This window comes from Corythoichthys intestinalis, chromosome 11, assembly GCF_030265065.1.
Source record: "Corythoichthys intestinalis isolate RoL2023-P3 chromosome 11, ASM3026506v1, whole genome shotgun sequence".
Classification (NCBI taxonomy): domain Eukaryota; kingdom Metazoa; phylum Chordata; class Actinopteri; order Syngnathiformes; family Syngnathidae; genus Corythoichthys; species Corythoichthys intestinalis.
In genome coordinates, this window is record NC_080405.1 from 55,900,822 (window position 1) to 55,924,842 (window position 24,021).

At 42.3% G+C, this 24,021-nt stretch overlaps 1 protein-coding gene across 1 annotated transcript; it reads left to right on the forward strand.

Annotated features, from left to right (window-relative positions):
* Positions 1-1,904: 1,904 nt before the first annotated feature.
* On the forward strand, positions 1,905-18,946 carry LOC130923609 (complexin-2). Its single transcript, XM_057849387.1, has 3 exons — positions 1,905-6,960; positions 18,075-18,250; positions 18,383-18,946. Exons 1-3 carry the CDS (start codon positions 6,930-6,932, stop codon positions 18,578-18,580), a joined length of 405 nt encoding a protein of 134 aa, XP_057705370.1. The 5' UTR covers positions 1,905-6,929; the 3' UTR covers positions 18,581-18,946.
* Positions 18,947-24,021: the final 5,075 nt, after the last annotated feature.

A 24,021-nucleotide genomic window follows, 5' to 3' on the forward strand; every position in this document is an offset into this window, starting at 1 on the left:
TGACCCGGAGAGGCCGCAAAATCAACAGGGAGTGGCCCGAAATCAACAGGAAGTGACCCGAAATCAATAGCAAGTGACCTGCCAATTCCGTGAAACCAACAAGTGCATGGAAATCAACAGGAAATGACCTGGAGAGGCCAGAAATCAACAGGAAGTGACTGAAAATCAACAGGAAGTGGCCCGAAATCAATAGCAAGTGGCCTGCCAATTCCGTGAAACCAACAAGTGCATGAAAATCAACAGGAACTGACCCGGAGAAGCCTCAAAATCAACAGGAAGTGACTGAAAATCAACAGGAAGTGGCCTGAAATCAACAAGAAATGACTTGAAATCAATAGCAAGTGACCAGCTAAATCCGTGAAATCAACAAGTGGCTGAAAATCAACAGGAAGTGACCCGGAGAGGCCTCAGAATAAACAAGAAGTGACCCGAACTCAACAGGAAATGACCTGCTAATTCAGTGAAATCAACAAGTGGCTGAAAATCAACAGGAAATCACCCGGAAAGGCCTAAAAATTAACAGGAAGTGACTGAAAATGAACAGGAAGTGACCAGAAATCCACAGGAAGTGACTCGAAATCAATAGCAAGTGACCTGCTAATTCCGTGAAACCAACAAGTGTGTAAAAGTCAACAGAAAGTGACCCGGAGAGGCGTCAAAATCAACAGGGAGTGACCGTAAATCAACAGGAAATGACCTGTTAATATCGTGAAATCAGCAAGTGGCTGAAAATCAACAGGAAGTGACCTGGAGAGGCCTCAAAATTAACAGGAAGTGATTGAAAATGAACAGGAAGTGACCCAAAATAAACAGTAAGTGACCCGAAATCAATAGCAAGTGACCTGCTAATTCCGTGAAACCAACAAGTGCGTGAAAGTCAACAGGAAGTGACCTGGAGATTCCTCAAAATCAACAGGAAGTGACTGATAATCAACAGGAAGTGGCCCAAAATCAACAGGAAGTGGCCCGAAATCAATAGCAAGTGACCTGCCAATTCCGTGAAACCAACAAGTGCATGAAAATCAACAGGAACTGACCCGGAGAAGTCTCAAAATCAACCGGAAGTGACTGAAAATCAACAGGAAGTGGCCCGAAATCAGCAGGAAGTGACTTGAAATCAATAGCAAGTGACAAGCTAATTCCGTAAAATCAACAAGTGGTTCAAATATAAATAGGAAGTGACCCGGAGAGGCCTCAAAATTAACAGGAAGTGACTGAAAATGAACAGCAAGTGACCCGAACTCAACAGGAAATAACCTGCTAATTCAGTGGAATCAACAAGTGGCTGAAAATCAATAGGATGTGACCCGGAGAGGCCTCAAAATCAACGGGAAGTGACTGAAAATGAACAGGAAGTGACCAGAAATCAACAGGAAGTGACCCAAAATCAGTAGCAAGTGACCAGCTAATTCGTGAAACCAACAAGTGCGTGAAAGTCAACAGGAAGTGACCTGGAGATTCCTCAAAATCAACAGGAAGTGACTGAAAATCAACAGGAAGTGGCCCGAAATCAACAGCAAGTGACCTACCAATTCCGTGAAACTAACAAGTGCATGAAAATCAACAGGAACCGACCCGGAGAAGTCTCAAAATCAACAGGAAGTGACTGAAAATCAACAGGTCGTGGCTTGAAATCAACAGAAAGTGACTTAAAATCAGTAGCAAGTGACCAGCTAAATCCGTTAAATCAACATGTGGCTGAAAATCAACAGGAAGTGACCCGGAGAGGCCTCAAAATGATCAGGAAGTGGCCCGAAAATGAACAGGAAGTGACCCGAACTCAACAGGAAATGACCTGCTAATTCAGTGAAATCAACAAGTGGCTGAAAATCAACAGGAAGTGACCCAGGAGAGGCCTCAAAATCAAAGGGGAAGTGACTGAAAATCAACAGGAAGTGGCCCTAAATCAACAGGAAGTGACCCCAAATCTACAGCGAGTAACCTGCTAATTCTGTGAAACCAACAAGCGCGTGAAAGTCAACAGGAAGTGACCCGGAGAGGTCTCAAAATCAACAGGGAGTGACCTGAAATCAACAGGAAATGACCCGTTAATTCCGTGAAATCAACAAGTGGCTGAAAATCAACACGAAGTGACCCGGAGAGGTCTCAAAATCAACAGAAAGTGGCCCGAAATCAACAGGAAGTGGCCCGAAATCAACAGGAAGTGACCCGAAATCAATAGAAATTGACCTGCCAATTCCGTAAAACCAACAAGTGCATTAAAATCAACATGAAGTGACCCGGAGAAACCTCAAAATCAACAGGAAGTGACTGAAAATCAACAGGAAGTGGCTTGAAATCAATAGGAAGTGACTTGAAGACAATAGCAAGTGTACAGCTAAGTCCGTTATTTTAACAAGTGGCTGATGATCAACAGGAAATGACCCGGAGAGGCCTCAAAATCAACAGGAAGTGACTGAAAATCAACAGAAGTGGCCCGAAATCAACAATAAATGACTTGAAATCAATAGCAAGTGCCCAGCTAATTCCGTGAAATCAACAAGTGGCTGAAAATCAACAGGAAGTGACCCGGAGAGGCCTCAGAATAAACAGGAAGTGACCCGAACTCAACAGGAAATGACCAGCTAAATCCGTTAAATCAACAAGTGGCTGAAAATCAACAGGAAGTGACTCGGAGAGGCCTCAAAATCAACGGGAAGTGACTGAAAATCAACAGGAAGTGGCCCGAAATCAACAAGAAATGACTTGAAATCAATAGCAAGTGACCAGCTAATTCCGTGATATCAACAAGTGGCTGAAAACCAACAGGAAGTGACCCGGAGAGGCCTCATAATTAACAGGAAGTGACTGAAAATCAACAGGAAGTGGCCCGGAATCAACAGGAAGTCGCCCGAAATCAACAGGAAGTGACTTGAAATCAATAGCAAGTGACCAGCTAAATCCGTGAAATCAACAAGTGGCTGAAAATCAACAGGAAGTGACCTGGAGAGGCCTCAAAATTAACAGGAAGTGATTGAAAATGAACAGTAAGTGACCCGAAATCAACAGTAAGTGACCCGAAATCAATAGCAAGTGACCTGCTACTTCCGTGAAACCAACAAGTGCGTGAAAGTCAACAGGAACTGACCCGTAGAGGCCTCAAAATCAACAGGAAGTGACTGAAAATCAACAGGAAGTGGCCCGAAATCAATAGCAAGTGACCTGCCAATTCCGTGAAACCAACAAGTGCATGAAAATCAACAGGAACTGACCTGGAGTAGTCTCAAAATCAACAGGAAGTGACTGAAAATCAACAGGAAGTGGCCCGAAATCAACAGGAAGTGACCCGAAATCAATAACAAGTGACCTGATAATTCCGTGAAACCAACAAGTGCGTGAAAATCAACAGGAAGTGACCCGGAGAGGCCTCAAAATCAACGGGAAGTGACTGAAAATCAACAGGAAGTGGCCCGAAATCAACAAGAAATGACTTGAAATCAATAGCAAGTGACCAGTTAATTCCGTGAAATCAACAAGTGGCTGAAAATCAACAGGAAGTGACCCGGAGAGGCCTCAGAATAAACAGGAAGTGACCTGAACTCAACAGGAAATGACCTGCTAATTCAGTTAAATCAACAAGTGGCTGAAAATCAACAGGAAGTGACCCGCAGAGGCCTCAAAATCAGCAGGAAGTGGCCCGAAATCAACAGGAAGTGACCCGAAATCAATAACAAGTGACCTGCTAATTCCGTGAAACCAACAAGTGCGTGAAAATCAACAGGAAGTGACCCAGAGAGGCCTCAAAATCAACGGGAAGTGACCTAAAATCAACAGGAAGTGACCCTCATGTCTTTCTGATGTGACTCCTCCTCCCCGCCACCTTGCAGCCAATCATTGGTCCGCATACGGTCGCATGAATAAACCACTATGTAAATAATGCATAAAACTATATGATCTGGCCCTGAAGCCTCTAGCAACTGGTCAATAATTCATCTGCAACTGATTTTCTTCTTGAATGATGTTTCCATGGCGACAAGATTGTCTTACCCCCAAGCTTAACTCTTTCACTGCCGTTGACGACGCTGGACGGCCGATCTTGCTTCTGCTGTGAATTGAGATGAGGCCAATGAGTTAATGAGGCGTCATTCCTGTCCCGCAAATCCGTCTCTGTCCACTCGGCCACCGCGCGGTATTGATTTTTCATTTGTGTCCATCTGAGGTTACTCAGTAAATGGCATGTGGCTTTCGGAAGAAAAACAATCTGTAGGACAGGAGGGAAAAGAAAGAAATCAGGGATAAATGTCCGAATTAACCCTTTGGAACTGGGGTGACAAACATGTGGCCCGCCAATGGGTCCAATTCGGCACTTTTTCAGCCTGATGGACACGTCATTCGTACTGTTCATACAAAATCACGTTTTTATTTTGACAGCGGCGCCTTCATTTGCCACCTAGCACTGTCAATAGTAGCCAAAATATCAACAAGGAAGTGACCCAAAAAATGCCCCAAAACAGACAGGAAGTGATCCAAAATCAACCGGAAGTAACCTGGAAATTTCCCAAAATCAAAAACAAGCTACATATGAACGGAAAGCAGCGGGAAATGCCCTATCATCAATAGGAAATGATTCAAAATGTACAGGAAGTAACCTGGAAACGCCTCAAAAACAACAGGAAGTGACCAATGAACAGGAAACAGCCCAGATATGCCCTATAATCAGCAGGAAATGATCCAAAATGTACAGGAAGTAACCCAGACATAAAATCAAGGACTGGCTGAAAATGAACAGGAGGTGAGGCGTAAATGCCCTCAAATTAGGACGACGTGACCTTAAATCAACAGGAAGTTGCCTGAAATTAACAGGAAGTGGCACGAAATCAAGAGGAATTGATCCGAAATCAATAGCAAGTGACCCAGGAATGGCCCAAAACCAACAGGAAGTGGCCCGGGAATGCCATAAAATCATCCAGAAGTGACCAATGAATACGAAGTGGCAAGGGAATGCCCTAAAATCAACAGGAAATAACCCAAAATCTACAGGAAGTGACCCCGAAATGACCCAAAACCATCAGTAAGTACCTGGAAATGCCCCAAAATCATCGGGAAATGACCAATGAACAGGAAGCGGCCCGGGCATACTTTTAAAATAACAAGAAATAATCCAAAATATCCAAGAAGTCCCCCCGGAATGACCCAAAACCAACAGAAAGTGACCTGGAAATGCCCCAAAATCATCCGGAAGTGAGCAATGAACAGGAAGCGGCCCGGGAATGCCCTGATATATAAAGGAAATGATCCAAAATGTACAGAAAGTGACCCGGGAATGACCCAAAATCAACAGGAAGTGTCCTAGAAATGCCCCTAAATCATCCAGAAGTGACCAATGAGTAGGAAGCGGCCTGGGAATGCCCTGAAATCAACAGGAAATGATCCAGAATGTACAGGAAGTGACCTGGAAGTTTAATATAAAAAAAAAAAAAAACATGCGGGCCACGGCGTTCATGTGCGTGCACAAGCAAATGCACAATACAGAGAGCCCGCTCTCGGTTTTATCCCAATTTTTAAATTTTTTAAATAATTTATTAGTCCGGTGCGGCGGCCCGACCCGACCCGAATGTGAATGCTTAACATTTTGAGTCCGACCCAATTTCGGGTCGGGGTCGGGCCCAAAATGTTAATCGGGTTCGGACACAAGATCTAACCTCTAAGAGATAGGACATAACATAACAATGGCTGAAGCGGAGAAAGATTATTGATGCACCTAAGACATTGAAAGCAGACATCTGAAGACATTTTGGCTTCTACGAGGTTGGTGGGAAACTTGACCAGAGTTATGCGGTGTGTAAAAAAATGAAACATGAGAATAATAATACAAATGGGGAAATCAAATCTGTTGCAGCACCGGAATTGCGCAGGGAAGATTTTTTGAACGTACTTATATATTTTAAAATGCGCTGAATCGATTCGGCTTGTTGCCCGCATCGAATCGAATCGTCCATGCCCCGCATCGGGATGCATCGCCGCATTGATTATTGTTGACACCACTATCCAAAATCATCCGAAAGTGACCAATGAATAGGAGGCGGCCCGGGAATGCGCTGAAATCAACAGGAAATGATCCAGAATGTACAGGAAGTGACCTGGAAATTCCCCAATATCATCGGGAACTGACCAATAAATAGGAGGCGGCCCGGGAATGCCATGAAATCATCCATAAGTGACCAATGAATAGGAAGTGGCATGGGAATGCCCTAAAATGAACAGGAAATAACCCAAAATTTACAGGAAGTGACCCCAAAATTACTCAAAACCATCGGAAAGTGACCTGGAAGTGCCCCAAAATCATCGGGAATTGACCAATGAACAGGAAGTGGCCCGGGAATGCCCTAAAATCAACAGGAACTAATCCAAAATATACAGGAAGTGACCCCGAAATGACCCAAAATATACAGGAAGTGACCTGGAAATGCGCCAAAATCACCGGAAGTGACCAGTGAATAAGAAGTGGCACGGGAATCAACAGGAAATAATCCAAAATGTACATGAAGTAACCCCCAAATTAAATCTTGAGTTAAAAAAAATGGAGTTTTAAACCCCTATCCTAAGAAATCATCAGTGTTTACATCCATGAAACGGAAAGGAAAAAAAGAGCATTCAGCACAAGAAAGAAAGAAAAAGTAGAGAACACTACGCAGGCCTGCTGGCTTTGATGAGATTATCCCGCGTCGCTGAGCTTCCGGCCTTCGGGATGATCAAATTAAAACAAGACGCAGAAGAAAATGGGAGGAGAAGAAGAGGGAGGAAGGGCGACAAGCGCGGCTCTCTCGAACGCATTTCACAATGTCATTTGATAACAGCGTCTTTCTTTCTTGTAGCAGGTTCAACAACAAAAAAGCAAAACCGAGCGCCGGTCGTTGGAAAGAAGGCTACATGCCAGTTGGTCTTTATCATCCCAGAAGAAACAAGTTCAACAAATCCCAAAATCCAAGATGGACTTTGTGATGAAACAAGCCTTGGGTGGTGAGTAAAAGATGTGTCATGTTAGCGTAGCATGCTGCTGGAATTGTTGATGGTATTTTTATTTTTCAAAAGTGAAATTTCAAAATGCTACCCGTCCGATGATTTTTGTCCACATCGCATCATTTAAACTTAAAAAAATTTAGGATGCCAACACACAAAATTCAAAGTTTTGCTAAAAACGTACGGTTTGGCCAAAATTTGTCGAAAACATACCCATTCGCTTAAAATGGCCCAAATTTCCCATTCATTTCCACAAAACACAAAACTTTCCATTCACTCTTATTGATCTCCTATTGATTCCAACCCAAGTAACTCAACATCAACAGCAAGTTACCCCTAAACACCACCAAATCAACAGAAAGTGGCCCTAAAATTCCACCAAATTAACAAGAAGTGACCCGATGTCTACAGGAAGTGATCCTGGAATGCCTCAATCAACAGGAACTGACCCTGGAATGCCTCATAATCAACAGGAAGTGACCTGATATCTACAGGAAGTGATCCTGGAATGCCTCAGTCAACTGGAAGTGACCCTGCAATGCCTCAAAATCAACGAGAATTTGCCCAATATGAACAGGAAGTGACCCTTAAATGCCTCAAAATCAACAGGAGGTAACCCAATATGAACATGAAGTGAACCCGAAAAGCCCAAAAACAACACAAAGTGTCCTCGAAATCCACTCATATCAAACGAAGTGACCCTGAAATACCCCCATATCAGTGACCCAATGTGAACAGGAAGTGAACCCGAAATGCCCCAAAATCAACAGGAAGTGACCCTAAAATTCCACCAAATAAACAGGAAGTGACCCGATGTCTATAGGAAGTAATCCTGGAATGCCTCAAGATCAACAGTAACTGACCCTGGAATGCCTCATAATCAACAGGAAGTGACCTGATATCTACAGGAAGTGATCCTGGAATGCCTCAATCAACTGGAAGTGACACTGCAATGCCTCAAAATCAACAGGAATTTGCCCAATATGAACAGGAAGTGCCCCTTAAATGCCTCAAAATCAACAGGAGGTAACCCAATATGAACACGAAGTGAACCCAAAAACCCCAAAACCAATATGAAGTGTCCTCAAAATCCACTCATATCAACCGGAAGTGACCCTGAAATACCCCCATATCAGTGACCCAATGTGAACAGGAAGTGAACCTGAAATGCCCCAAAATAAACAGGAAGTGACCTGATTACTCCAGGAAGTCTGAGATCCTTCAAAATCAACAGGAAATGAACCGATATACTAACCATCGCAGCATCGCTACCAACAAAAAACAAAGTACAAACCAAAGCCAAGGTGATCCCAAAAAACACAGTAGCAAACAAAATTCAGGTTACTAATAAAGGCTGGGTATCAAAAACTTACTGAGGCAGAGAAATACGAGGGCTGTGATGTAGGAACGGGCAAGAATTGACGCTGGCATGAACGAAGACATTGTCATTAACAGAGACTCTGACATTGACAATGACGCAACAAGGAGTGACAAGAAACTGGGTGCTTATATACACACACGCAGGCAAAGGGTAACGAGACAATGAGGAACAGCTGGGTAACACAGTAGGATGCAGATTGCAGGATACACTAGGAGAAGGTACAACAGGTGAAATCAATGGGCAATCACAGAGACAAGTCACACTAGGAGAAAACCAACACAAAACCTAACAGTTGTGAAAGAATGTCACAAAATGGCTCAGTGGCGCCTCCTGGAATTTTTAAAAAAGGCCTCTCCATTTAGGTTTTTTCAACGTAAAGCGATGAAATTTTCACAGTCGGTACCTTGTGCAAAAATGCTTCCAAAAATCTCTTGCAGCCATATTCCAAAACCAACAGGAAATCAGGTATTTTGGATTGAATATTGAAAAACATGCCATTTTTGTCGAAAACCAGGGTGCACGTTTCAGACCATTGCGCCGAGGCAGTTAGTTGGATCCTCCTAAAAATTGGTGAGACTCTTCATGAGACATATGAGATGTTAAGTTAGCAAAATGGTGAGTTTTCATTCACGGGCCTGACCTGGGCGGAGTACCAAAGTCGCAGTTATTTGGGGATTAGGGTTAGGGTTTAGGGTTAGGTCTTCTTCAGGGCAAATGAAAATGGCCAATTTGAAGGTCTGAACATGCTCGAAAACTCACCAAAATTTGCACATATCAAAATGGTGACTTTTCATTCACGGGCCTGACCTGTGCGGGGCGTTTTTGTGTGTGTGTGTGTTAGGGTTTAGGGTTCACACTCTGCTACTTCTGTGGGATAAAAAAATACTATGTACTTTTCAATGAAATATATTAGGGATAAATTAGTTCATCTGATGACAGCAGTGAAGAACTGCTTTGACTCATTAAGGCTGTTGCTTCACACTCTGCTACTTCATCTGTAGGAGAAAAAAAGATACAATGTATTTTTCATTGTGCCAAAGTCAGACATTTTTTTGACAAAACACCAAATTCAGAAAATGACTAATAACTCCCCCATGCAATGTTCAATCTTTTTTATATTTGGAATGTACATGATGTATCCCAGCCTGAACTCGACTTCATTGAAATATCACCCATTAGGCCTGGCGCCCCATGCTGGGAACAGGAAATGGGCTTTTTTATGAGACCGACTCCTCCTCGAAGGGAAAAAAACCTAATGACCCCCCCCCCCCAAAAATCACCGAAAAGAAATTGGAGAAATCAACACAGGACTCCCGAGGGCCCGTTGAGTCCTGCTAGCAGGGCTAGTTTGGTGTTGCTTGTCAAAACTGGATGCTTACTGTGAAACAGAAGTGAAACTTATTACACCCCAACCTAGGGATTTTCCCACAGAAAAACATCCTGAGTTATGACCTTTAAAACTAGCTCTGGCTGGTAGTCATATCCTGATAAGGCCATCAACAGGTCGTCATTGTGGAAGTTCAAAGGAATATATCAAGCACACATATTTGCAACACGTGAACATGAATACAGTCTCACATGCAAGCATAGTTTCACAGCAGTTAATAATTGTGTTATAAGCATGAATAAAATATTCTTTCACACGACCCTATTATTAGACTTTGCATTTTGACATGTCAATCTAGTCCCGTTGTTAGGAAAAACCAAGGAGCTGCATGACGACCTTGTATAGGACACAACTAAATGTCAACATCAGGCGCCACCCGCGCAACCGGATGCGCTAATGTTATTAGCGCAGCAATTGAGTGTTATTGGATGGGAGATATTGACGCTAGCTGCAGGCTAACGGATTGCTTTCTACCGATGGTTTCATGAGAAGAAACCAGCCCAGCCCCCTCAGGCCAAACTTTTTTCTTTAACAGAACTCCCAGAGAATTCTGGTACTCCTAATGGTCCCAAGCAAGACTGATATGGCCTCTCCCCTGGAAAACCCCTTAAATGGGCAAAATGACCCTAATGCTTTTGAATTGGTAAGTCGTTGTCCAACAGACAACAGCCCTTCATATGGAAATGTAACCAATAGACATACATTGTGTGGGTATGCGGCCCAAATGGAGGGAAACACGCCACGGTGGAACTATTCATGTGATAGTTTGTGTCAGTTCAAGTCGAGCTACAGTGGGGCAAATAAGTATTTAGTCAACCACTAATTGTGCAAGTTCTCCCATAAGAGGACGCGCGAGATTCGGCCTTCCCGGCGGGCGCACGCAAAGCAGCGTCAGCCGAGCGGCACTTGTTTTGGCTGGTGCTGTTCCCGGGTGTGCCTGGGCCGGGGGGGGGGGCGAATCTCGCGCACCCTCTTATTTTAACCCTTTGTACTGACTCCATGTTTCAAAAGCTTGAAGAACTCTCACCGGAAACAGGTTGACAATTTATTCGTCGACAATGGTAAAAACAAGGCAAAAACAGACGACGGAGGGACAATTCTGGATCCAAAACAAGGCTACATGTTTCCGAGCAGAAAAAATCTGTGTTATCTCAGTGTCCAGTCTTTTTAAAGTCTTTGCTGAGGCGGGCCTTTTCGAAGGCATTTCTGGGAGTTGCTTTTGGGTCATCCCCTCTGTGGCCGGTTTTGGGCGGCTTAGGTTCGTGCGCGGATTGGGACACCCGCTATCAACTTTGCTGTCCGGGCTGGTTGTACTTGTTTTAGGACAAAGCGCTTTGTCCTTGGAGTTTGCTGGGAGAGCTGATTGCCAGAGTTGGTGCGTCAATCTTGTGATAAGACGACATTGTGTATCTCTTCTATTTCTTCTCATTAAACTATGGTGTTCTATTTATTTTATATTAGTAGTGTAGTCCTACCGTAAATATGAAAATGATACTATTTCCTGATTAATTATATTACGTGTGTTAGAGTAATGCAAACAATTAGACCGTGCCTACGAGAACCTGTACCATATGTATGTGTTAGACTATATACAGTGCCTTGCAAAAGTATTCGGCCCCCTTGAATCTTGCAACCTTTCGCCACATTTCAGGCTTCAAACATAAAGATACTAAATTTAATTTTTTTGTCAAGAATCAACAACAAGTGGGACACAATCGTGAAGTGGAACAACATTTATTGGATAATTTAAACTTTTTTTAACAAATAAAAAACTGAAAAGTGGGGCGTGCAATATTATTCGGCCCCCTTGCGTTAATACTTTGTAGCGCCACCTTTTGCTCCAATTACAGCTGCAAGTCGCTTGGGGTATGTTTCTATCAGTTTTGCACATCGAGAGACTGACATTCTTGCCCATTCTTCCTTGCTAAACAGCTCGAGCTCAGTGAGGTTGGATGGAGAGTGTTTGTGAACAGCAGTCTTCAGCTCTTTCCACAGATTCTCGATTGGATTCAGGTCTGGACTTTGACTTGGCCGTTCTAACACCTGGATACGTTTATTTTTGAACCATTCCACTGTAGATTTGGCTTTATGTTTTGGATCATTGTCCTGTTGGAAGATAAATCTCCGTCCCAGTCTCAGGTCTTGTGCAGATACCAACAGGTTTTCTTCCAGAATGTTCCTGTATTTGGCTGCATCCATCTTCCCGTCAATTTTAACCATCTTCCCTGTCCCTGCTGAAGAAAAGCAGGCCCAAACCATGATGCTGCCACCACCATGTTTGACAGTGGGGATGGTGTGTTCAGGGTGATGAGCTGTGTTGCTTTTACACCAAACATATCATTTTGCATTGTGGCCAAAAAGTTCAATTTTGGTTTCATCTGACCAGAGCACCTTCTTCCACATGTTTGGTGTGTCTCCCAGGTGGCTTGTGGCAAACTTTAAACGAGACTTTTTATGGATATCTTTGAGAAATGGCTTTCTTCTTGCCACTCTTCCATAAAGGCCAGATTTGTGCCGTGTACGACTGATTGTTGTCCTATGGACAGACTCTCCCACCTTAGCTGTAGATCTCTGCAGTTCATCCAGAGTGATCATGGGCCTTTTGGCTGTATCTCTGATCAGTTTTCTCCTTGTTTGAGAAGAAAGTTTGGAAGGACGGCCGGGTCTTGGTAGATTTGCAGTGGTCTGATGCTCCTTCCATTTCAATATGATGGCTTGCACAGTGGGGCCGAATAATATTGCACGCCCCACTGTTCAGTTTTTTATTTGTTAAAAAAGTTGAAATTATCCAATAAATGTTGTTCCACTTCGCGATTGTGTCCCACTTGTTGTTGATTCTTGACAAAAAAATTAAATTTAATATCTTTATGTTTGAAGCCTGAAATGTGGCGAAAGGTTGCAAGATTCAAGGGGGCCGAATACTTTTGCAAGGACTGTATGTGTTAGACTAATGCAAACAATTACAGTGATACCTCGGCTCACGAACGCTTAAGCTCACGAACTTTTCGCCTCAAGAACATTAAATTTGCGAGAATATTATCTCTGCTGACGAACTAGTTTTCGGCGGACGAACCTGAAGCTGAAGAAGCTGACGCACGCTCACGGCGTCCCAGTTCGTCCCCTCCCTTTCGTTGAGTGCGGACGTGGTTTGTGTTTGATAGACATTTTGGACCATATTGAGTGTACTTTTGCTATTATGGGACCGAAAAAGAGTTACCTACAGCCCTTTTATGGAAGGTGACTCGTGTTACCAATTCGCCCTCGACTGGTAATTGGCGGTGCTTTCAGCTTCCCACCGTAGTGAGAAGTGGACCGGCGAGTCACGTTGGCTCGTTGTCGTCGGTTGTCTTCGGTTCGTCTGATTTCCTCTCCAGAAAGGTGGCGGCGTGCATACAAACACCCAGAGGCGTCGGATGGCTTTTTGTGGGCACTTTTATTAACAACCAAAAGCATGTGGGGGACACAGCACTGGAGTCTACGCTAACTGCGCACTTTTCCAACTCTCTACTTTCTCACTCTCTCGCTCCACCACTTTCTTCCTCTCTATTGACAATGCCGGTCACAATAAAAGTAACAGCGGTGGGAACGGATTATTCTCATTTTAATGGTTTCTTATGGGAAATAAATGTTCGGAAGACGAACTTTTCGCCTTACACACACTTTCTGGGAATTAATTATGTTCGTGAGCTGAGGTATCACTGTATATGGTGTGTGCGATGATGATATCCTTTCCCCTTCAATGTGAGCAGGTGTCTTTTATACAGGTAACAAATTCAAACAGGTGCGGTTACTTCCGGTAATGAGTGGAGAACAGGAGGGGTTCTTAAAAAAGAACTAAGAGTCGAAATATTTACTAGTTGGTAATGTATCAAATACAAATTTATTATTTAGAAATTATACAATGTTATTTTCTGGATTTTTGTATTAGATTCCGTCCCTCACAGTTGAAGAGAACTTATGATACAAATTACAGACCTCTACATGGCTTGCAAGTGGGAAAACCAGCAAAATCGGCAGTGTATCAAATACTTGTTCTCCCCACTGTAATATCAACAGGATTAATGTCCCGGCAACACCGCCGTCCCTGCACTCTTCTTTCATCTTGACTCTTTTCTCATCTCTCCTTTGTTCATCCTTCTTCCCCAACACCCCCATCCTCCTCGGTCAGGTCGTTAGCACAAAGGAAGCTAATTGAAGTGCGCCTCGTTCCGACTCTCGTCCACCTGAAGAGCCCTCGTTTTATTAAAAAGCCCACTCGGTGGCATTTTATCTGTCAAATCGCCAGCCGTCCGATGCAACGGCAGATCAAGAAACGCTGACAGGAAATGAAGCGCAGAATGACAACCGATCCTGGATCAGTTTGCACACTGTTCTTAACTCATTCGTTTCCACTGACAGCGAAAGACGTCAAATTCATTTGAACATTTGAATGTTCATGCATTGCTTTTGATGGAAAAGTCGCCCCTACCAACATGGCTGGTACTGAGGCATGTCACAGACATCTTTCATAATATTTTTGGATTTTTTAAGAGATAATGGTTAATTTATCACTGCCACAGGCAGTGATAAGATGACAAATCCATTTTAACTGGGAAGGCTAGCATTGAATGATCATGATCATCGAGTCATGTCAAGTCAAACGCCGTAAGGATGAGTCATGTTAAGTCAAAAGGTTGTCAAGTCACGAGGTTATGTTGAGTCAAGTCATAAGGTTATATCGAGTCAAGTCATAAGATCATGTCGAGTCAAGCCGAGTCATGTCAAGTCAAAGCCTGTTAAGGTTATGTCGAGTTGAGCCGGCATAAGGTTATGTCGAGTGTCGAGGTTATGTCGAGTCACGCCAAGTCAAAGATTGTAAAGACGAGTCGTGTCGAGTCAAAGGGTTGTAGAGTCGAGTCGTGTCAAGTTAAAAGGTTATCGAGTCGAATCACGAGGTTATGTCAAGTCAAGCCGAGTCACAAGGTTGTAAAGACGAGTCGTGTCAAGTCAAAGGTTATCGAGTCAAGTCACGAGATATGTTGAGTCAAGCTGAGTCACAAGGAGTCGTGTCAAGTCAAAAGGTTGTCGAATCAAGTCAAGTTAAGGCCTTCACCTTTGTTCCTCACCCCACCAACAAAGGCTGTAAAGATGAGTCGTGTCAAGGCAAAAGGTTGCCAAGTCACGAGGTTATGTCGAGTCGAGTCATAAGGTTATCTCAAGTCAAGTCATACGATCATGTAGTCAAGCTGAGTCATGTCATATCAGAGGCTTTAAAAATGAGTCGTCTCAAGTCAAAACGTTGTCAAGTCGAGTCATGAGGTTATGTCGGGTCGAGTCATAAGGTTACGTCGAGTTGTGTTGAGTCATAAGGTTGGGTCGAGTAGAGTCTTGAGATTATGTCGAGTCGAGTCAAGAGTTTATGTTGAGTCAAGTCATGAACATATGTAGAGTCGAGTCATAAGGTTTTTCACTCGACATATGTCGAGTCGAGAGGTTGTAAAGACGAGTCGTGTCAAGTCCAAAGGTTGTCGAGTCGAGTCATAAGATTATGGCAAGTAGAGTCTCAAGGTCATGTCGAGTCAAGCCGAGTCATGTCAAGTCAAAGGTTGTAAAGATGAGTCATGTCAAGTTATAAGGTTGTCAAGTCGAGTCACGAGGTTATGTCGGGTCGAGTCATAAGGTTATGTCGAGTTGAGTCCAGTCATAAGGTTAGGTCGACTGGAGTCTCGAGGTTATGTCGAGTTGTGTCAAGTCAAAGATTGTAATGATGAGTTGTGTCGAGTCAAAAGGTTGTCAAGTCATGGGGCTATGTCGAGTCGAGTCATAAGGTTATATCGAGTCGAGTCATAAGATCATGTCGAGTCAAGCCGAGTCATGTCAAGTCAAAGGCTGTAAAGGTTATGTCGAGTCGAGTCATAGTGTTATGTCGGGGTTGAGTCGAGTCATAAGGTTATGTCAAGTCGAGTCTCGAGGTTGTTGAGTCGTGCCAAGTCAAAGATTGTAAAGATGAGTCATGTCTAGTTAAAGGGTTGTAAAGTCGAGTTGTGTGAAGTCAAAAGGTTACCGACTCAAATCACGAGGTTATGTCAAGTCGAGCCGAGTCACAAGGTTGTAAAGACAAGTCATGCCGAGTCAAAAGGTTGTCGAGTCTAGTCGAGTTAAGACCTTCACCATTGTTCCCCAGCCCACCCACAAAGCACTCTGGTCAAAGGCCATAAAGATGAGTCGTGTCAAGTCAAAAGGTTGTCAAGTCACAAGGTTATGTCAAGTCGAGTCATAAGGTTATATCGAGTCGAGTTAAGTCATAAGTTCATGTCGAGTCATAAGATTATGTCGTGTCAAGCCGAGTCATGTCAGGTCAAAGGCTGTAAAGGTTATGTCGAGTCGAGTCATAGGGTTATGTCAGGGTTGAGTCGAGTCATAAGGTTATGTCAAGTCGAGTCTCGCGGTTGTCGAGTCGTGCCAAGTCAAAGATTGTAAAGACGAGTCATGTCTAGTTAAAGGGTTATAGAGTCGAGTTGTGTGAAGTCAAAAGGTTATCAAGTCAAATCACGAGGTTATGTTAAGTCGAGCCGAGTCACAAGGTTGTAAAGACAAGTCATGCCAAGTCAAAAGGTTGTCAAGTCTCGTCGAGTTAAGGCCTTCACCATTGTTTCCCAGCCCACCCACAAAGCACTCAGGTCAAAGGCCATGAAGATGAGTCGTGTCAAGTCAAAAGGTTGTCAAGTCACAAGGTTATGTCAAGTCCAGTCATAAGGTTACTGTATGTCGAGTCGAGTCACAAGGTTATGTCAAGTCCAGTCATAAGGTTACTGTATGTCGAGTCAAGTCATATGATCATGTCGAGTCAAGCCGAGCCATGTAATGTCAGAGGCTGTAAAGATGATTCGTCTCAAGTTAAAAGGTTGTCAAGTTCAGCCATGAGGCTATAAGGTCATGTTGAGTTGCGTCGAGTCATAAGGTTGGGTCGAGTGGAGTCTCGAGGTTATGTCAAGTCGGATCAAGTCAAAGATTGTGTCAAGTCAAAAGGTTGACGAGTTGAGTTAACAGTTTATGTTGAGTCGAGTCGTGAGATTATGTCGAGTCGTGGCAGAAGGTTATGTTGAGTCAAGTCGATTCTCGAGGTTGTAAAGACAAGTTGTGTCAAGTCAAAAGCTGTAAAGATGAGTCGTGTCAAGTAAAAAGGTTGTCGAGTCTAGTCATAAGGTTATGGCAAGTCAAGTCATAAGGTCATGTCGAGTTGCGTCGAGTCATAAGGTTGGGTCGAGTGGAGTCTCGAGGTTATGTCAAGTCGGATCAAGTCAAAGATTGTGTCAAGTCAAAAGGTTGGCGAGTCGAGTCGTGAGATTATGTCAAGTCAAGACAGAAGGGTATGTTGAGTCGAGTCGAGTCTCAAGGTTGTAAAGACAAGTTGTGTCAATTCAAAAGTTGTAAAGATGAGTCGTGTCAAGTAAAAAGGTTGTCAAGTCTAGTCATAAGGTTATGGCAAGTCGAGGCGAGTCTCAAGGTCATGTCGGGTCAAAAGGTCGTCGAGTCACGGGGTTATGTCAAGTCGAGTCTCGAGGTAATCTCGAGTCAAGCCGAGTCACAAGTTTGTAAAGACGAGTCATGTCAAGTCAAAAGGTTGTCGCGTCAAGAGTTTATGTTGAGTCGAGTCAAGTCATAAGATCATGTCGAGTTAAGCAGAGTCATGTCAAGTCAAAGAAGGTTATGTCTAGTCGACTCATAGGGTTATTTCGAGTTGAGTCATAGGATATGTCCAGTTGAGTGTCGAGGTTATGTCGAGTCATGCCAAGTCAAAGACTGTAAAGTCGAGTCGTGTCTAGTCAAAAGGTTATCGAGTCGAGTCTCGAGGTCATGTCGAGTCAAGGCTGTAAAGACGAGTCGTGTTAAGTCAAAAGGTTGTCGAGTCAAGTCGAGTTAAGGCCTTCACCATTGTTCCCCAGCCCACCCACAAAGCACTCAGGTTTTTCTTTGAGGAAAACCTTACTGTTAATGTAATGCAATGTAAAAAAAAAAAACCTGGAGTATAGTCTGCAGGGAATTTGATTGATTTTTTAATTTTCCGTGAAGGTGTGGGGGGGACTCGAGTCATTGTCTCACGAGTCAATTCGAGTCAAGTCAAGTCTCGGACCCTCCAAGCTCAAACGAGTAAAGTCAAAGTCTGCCCTTTTTTATTTCAAGTTACGAGTCATCAAATTTGTGACTCGAGTCGACTTGAGTCTGAGTCCCTGTGACTCGAGTCCAACTGTCTGACTTTAGCTTCAGTTTTATGTGTTGCATGTCATGGTGGAGCTTTAAATCTTGTTGCACTCTGTACAATGATAAGGCTTATTATTCTATTCTCTTTTGTCACGGTGAGTTTAGGTGCCACCAAAGACATGGGCAAGATGCTGGGCGGCGAGGAGGAGAAGGATCCCGACGCGGCCAAGAAGGAGGAGGAGCGTCAGGAGGCGCTGAGGCAGCAGGAGGAGGAGCGCAAGGCCAAACACGCCCGCATGGAGGCCGAGAGGGAGAAGGTCCGGCAGAGCATCCGGGACAAGGTACTTCCATGACCTGCCTGCCTTGTTGCTAACTTCCTTAGTGTGCAATTATGCTAAGGTCTGGTGTGTGGATCCCACATGACAACACCTACTTTATTGACATTCCTCTTTCGGAATGTCTTTTGACGGCAGTACGGCCTGAAGAAGAAGGAGGAGAAGGAAGCGGAGGAGAAGGCGGCCATGGAGCAGGCGTGCGAGGGTTCCCTGACGCGCCCCAAGAAGGCCATCCCCAGAGGTTGTGGGGACGATGAGGACGAGGACGACGAGAGCATCCTGGACACCGTCCTCAAGTTCCTGCCTGGTCCTCTGCAGGACATGTTCAAGAAGTAGACGAAGGGGAAAGGAATGATGGGAAAGACGGGGGAGGGACGTTCTTGCCAAAATGGCGGCTTTACACTGCCTTTTCTATACTTCTTCTGTCTTTGTTTTTCTTTTTTTAATTTCATTTGATCCTATCGGGCCTTTCGATCGGTACGTTGCTAGGCAGAGTTTGTTTATTGGACACGTGCCTTCACCGGGTGGACGTGTGAAAAGCATGCCAATGTCGAACAGGAAGCAACGACACTGCCAAGACTCCATTTCTTCTCTGAAATGAAATACGCTCCGAATTGACAATCTACAGAGCCCCTTAATGGACATCAACAGAAATAAAATAAATTTCTGCAATCTGGTGCGAACCAAACAATCTGGTAAACATTAGCATTATATAGCATTTAGGCTAGCGGACTGTTGCATTGAAGTTAGCCAATTGTTGCATTGTTGCAATTAGCCAACTTGCATAGCAAAAGTCTGCTAGCTTAAATGCTATATAAAGCTAATGTTTACAACAATTGACTAACTTGCGTAGCAAAAGTCCGATAGCCTAAATGCTATGTAATGCTAATGTTTACAACAATTGGCTGATTTGCGTAGCAAAATTCTGCTAGCTTCAATGCTATATAATGCTAATGTTTACAACAATTGGCTAATTCGCATAGCAGAAGTCTGATAGCTTAAATGCTATATAATGCTAATGTTCACAACAATTGACAAACTTGCATAGCAAGTCCTGTAGCTCAAATGCTATATAATGCTAATGTTTAAAACAATTGATAACTTGCGTAATAAAAGTCCGTAAGCTTAAATGCTATATGATGCTAATGTTCACAACAATTGGCTAACTTGCGTAGTAAAAGTCTGCAAGCTTAAATGCTATATATTGCTCATGTTTACAACAATTAGCTAACTTGCATAGCGAAGGTCCGCGAGCTTAAATGCTATATATTGCTCATGTTTACAGCAATTACCTAACTTGCATAGCGAAGGTCCACGAGCTTAAATGCTATAAAATGCTAATTTTTTTTTTTACAACAATTGGTTAACTTCCGTAGCAAAAGTCCGCTAGCTTAAATGCTATGTAATGCTAATGTTTACAACAATTGGTTAACTTGCATAGCAAAAGTCCATGTTGCTTAAATGCTATATAATGCCAAAATGTACAACAATTGGCTAAGTTGTGTAGCAAAAGTCCGCTAGTTTATATGCTGCATAATGCTAATGTTTACAACAATTGGCTAACTTGCATAGCAAAATTCCGCTAGCTTAAATGCTATATAATGCTAAAATTTACAACAATTGGCCAAGTTGTGTAGCAAAAGTCCGCTAGTTTATATGCTGCATAATGCTAATGTTTACAACAATTGGCTAACTTGCATAGCAAAATTCCGCTAGCTTAAATGCTATATCAGTCTAATTTTTACAACAATTGGCTAACTTGCATAGCAAAAGTCCATATTGCTTAAATGCTATGTAATGCTAATGTTTACAACAATTGGTTAACTTGCATAGCAAAAGTCCACTAGCTTAAATGCTATATATATATATATATATATATATATATATATATATATATATATATATATATATAAAACGCTAAAGTTTACAACAATTGGCTAACTTGCATAGCAAAAGTCCACCAGCTTAAACGCTATATAATGCTAAAGTTTACAACAATTGGCTAACTTGTGTAGCAAAAGTCCGCTAGTTTATATGCTGTATAATGCTAATGTTTACAACAATTGGCTAACTCACATAGCAAAATTCAGCTAGCTTAAGTGCTATATCATGCTAAATTTTACAACAATTGGGTAACTTGCATAGCAAAAGTCCATATTGCTTAAATGCTATACAATGTTAATGTTTACAACAGTTGGCTAAATTGCATAGCATAACTCCACTAGCTTATATGCTGCAAAATGCTAATGTTTACAACAATTGGCTGTCTTATACAGCAAAAGTCCACTAGCTTAAATGCTATGCAATGCTAATGTTTACAACAACTGGTTAACTTGCATAGCAAAATTCCGCTAGCTTAAATGCTATATCATGCTAATTTTTACAGCAATTGGGTACCTTGCATAGCAAAAGTCCGCTAGTTTAAATGCTCTATAATGCTAATGTTTGCAACAATTGGTTAACTTGCATAGCAAAATTCCGCTAGCTTAAATGCTATATCATGCTAATTTTTTACAACAATTGGGTAACTTGCATAGCAAAAGTTCGCTAGTTTAAATCCTCTATAATGCTAATGTTTACAACAATTAACTAACTTGCATAGCAAAATTACACTAGCTTAAATGCTATATAATGCTAATGTCTACAGCAATTGGCTAACTTGCATAGCAAAGGTTCGGTAGCCTGAAAGATATACAATGCTAATGTTTACCAGATTGTTTGTGGTGTGCACCAGATTGCTTTAATTGCTTTTATTTCTGTCGCTGTCCCTTTAACTTTGGGCATTGTAAAAAATGAGCGGGGTGCAGGTTTAGGGGGCGGAGTTAAACTCCCGATTCATCAAATTAAAACTGATCACCACGGAGACCAAAGATAATGTCCGCCTAAACCGCCCTCAAAACAACAAATTCAAGCTGTGATGAGTTAAAATTGTCAATAATTGTTGTCAAAGTTGAATTTGTGTGCCTGAAACCTTTACATCAGGGGTGTCAAACTCATTTTTTTTGTCGCGGGTCATATCGTAGTTAGCGGTTTTCCTTTTATAAGCTAATATTTTGGCCAAAACATAGAAAAAAATTAACTTGTTTGGCTGTTGTTTAGCGCCGTCAATGGCAGCTAAAGTAGGGCCGCTAACATTAGTCCGCTAATGAATTCGGAAATGAGTCGTCATTGATGCTAGCTTTGTTATTATGTTTATTTTTTATTCTTCTTCTCTTTAAACCACTAGTTTGACACCCCTGCTTTAAATGACAAACAATCAACGTTGTGTCCTCACTTCTGCCAACTTGTGGTGCTCAAGAGATTGTTAGCTTTTGTGAGCAATGAGCATAAGTGCTCCTGTTAGCTTGCGTTAGCGATTAGCATTCCGCTCTTGTTAACTTATAACCGCTGGGTCAGACTGCCGTCTTTAAAATCAAGTTTTGTATGCCCCCCTCCCCCGACAAAATATGGTTATTATCGGCAGGTTAACACACCTAGCGCGTCCTCGTTGGGTCGAGCTAACAGCGTTAGCATCTGGCAAAGAAGCATGTGATTTGAAGCAGAACTTTTATGTTATTGTTGACTTAAGTAAGTAGAGGAAGAAAATGATTCTTGGTTCTAGACCACAAAGCCATACACTTTTGAATTTTTGCAATAACTTCGCGAATGTTTCTTTTTTTGTGTGTTTTGCGTGTCAAAAGAGGGGAAAAAAAACACCTTTATTTGTGTCGTTGTTAACATACGTGTCTTAAAACTTAACACATTCCTCAAGTTGCCGCATGCCAACTCAAGACCAAATTGTCGTTCGGAGTGATTTTGATGACGTCGAACAGTAAGTTTACGTTCTTTTCCTGTTGTGGTGCTGTTAGCAAGACGTTGCCTAGCACAAGTCATGAAAACATTTGAGTCATGGTTGTTAGCGTTGATGCTAAAAAGCTAAACGCTAACTTCTATCCATTGTTGGATTTTTTTAGCTCTAGGTCAGGGGTGTCAAACTCATTGTAATTCAAAGATTAGTTTATTTTTGGCCAATTAAGTTAACTCTTAACTGGCTGCCATTGACGATGTTAGATGTCCAATCCGTTTTGACTGATAGGGGCTGAATGGATTAGACATCGAGCTCTGGCAACGGCACTGAAAGGTGAGCATTCTCAGCTATTCCTTACAGTCAAAGTGATTTAGACATCTATAGTTGTCACTGGCAGGCAATGAATAATTTTGATTGTAATTTTAGGGTACTTATGGGTGACTTCCTGTAAATTTTGGATCATTTCCTGTTGAGTTTTTGGTGATTTCAGGGCTGCATCCTGTTGATTTTGGGGCATTTCTGGGTAAATTGCTGTTTATGTTGGGTTACTTCCTGTTGATTTTGGTGCATTTAGGGGTCATTTTTGATTTTGGGGCATTTCTTGTGTCAATTACTGCTTATTTTTTTGTTACTTCCTGTTGATTTGGGGGCATTACCTGTTGGTTTTGGCACATTTTTAGGTCAATTACTGTCTATTTTGGGTTACTTCCTTGTTGATTTTGGGTCATTTCCAGTTGTTTTTGGCGCATTTTTGGGTCAATTACTGTTTATTTTGGGTCATTTCCAGTTGATTTTGGGGCTTTTACGGGCCACTTTCTGTAAATTTTGGTGCATTTAAGAATCACTTACAGTTAATCTTGGTGAAATTCTGGGTCAATTACTGTTTATTTTGGGTTACTTCCTGTTGGTTTTGGTTCATCTCCTGTTGTTTTTAGTGCATTTGGGGGTCACTTTTGATCTTGGGGCATTTCTGGGTGAATTACTGTTTATTATGGGTTATTTCCTGTTGATTTTGGGGCTTTTAAGGGCCACTTCCTGTAAATGTTGGTTCATTTAAGAATCACTTCCTGTTGATTTTGGGTCATTTCTTGTTTTTGGTGCACTTAGGGGTCATTTTTGATTTTGGGGCATTTAAGAATCACTTAGTGTGTATTTTGGGGCATTGTTGGGTCAATTACTGTTTTGTTTGGGTTACTTCCGGTAGATTTTGGTGCATTTAGTGGTCATTTCCTGTTGTTTTTTTTGTCCATTTTGGGTCAATTACTGTTTATTTCGGGTTATTGCCTGTTGATTTTGGTGCATTTAGGGGTCACTTTTGAATTTGGGGCATTTGAGAATCATTGTTGAATTTTGGGGTATTTATGGTTCAATTACTGTTTGTTTGGGTTACTTCTTGTTGATTTTGAGTCATTTCCTGTTTTGGGGGGCATTTCAGGATCAATTAGTTTATTTTAGGGTTACTTCCTGTTGCTTTTGGTGCATTTAGAGGGTCACTTTTGATTTCCAGGCATTTCTAGGTCAATTGCTGTTGATTTTGGGATGCTTCCTGGTAATTTTGGTGCTTTTACGGGCCACTTCATGTAAATTTTGGTGCATTTAAATATCACTTCCTGTCGATTTTGGTGCATTGTTGAGTCAATTGCTGTTTATTTTGGGTTACTTCCTTTTTATTTTGGGTCATTTCTTGTTGTTTTTGGTGAATTTTTGGGTCAATTGCTGTCTATGTTAGGTTACTTTCTGCTGATTTTGGTGCATTTAAGGGTCACTTTTGATTTTGGGAGATTTCTGGGTCATTTACTGTTTATTTGGGGTTGCTTCCTGTTGATTCTGGGGCTTTTTTAGGTCACTTCTTGTAAATTTTGGTGGATTTAAGAACCGCTCAGTGTTGATTTTGGGGCATTTTTCTGTCAATTATTGTTTATTTTGGGTTGCTTTCTGTTTAATTTGGGGCATTAAGGGATCACTTTTTGTTGTGTTTGGTGCATTTTTG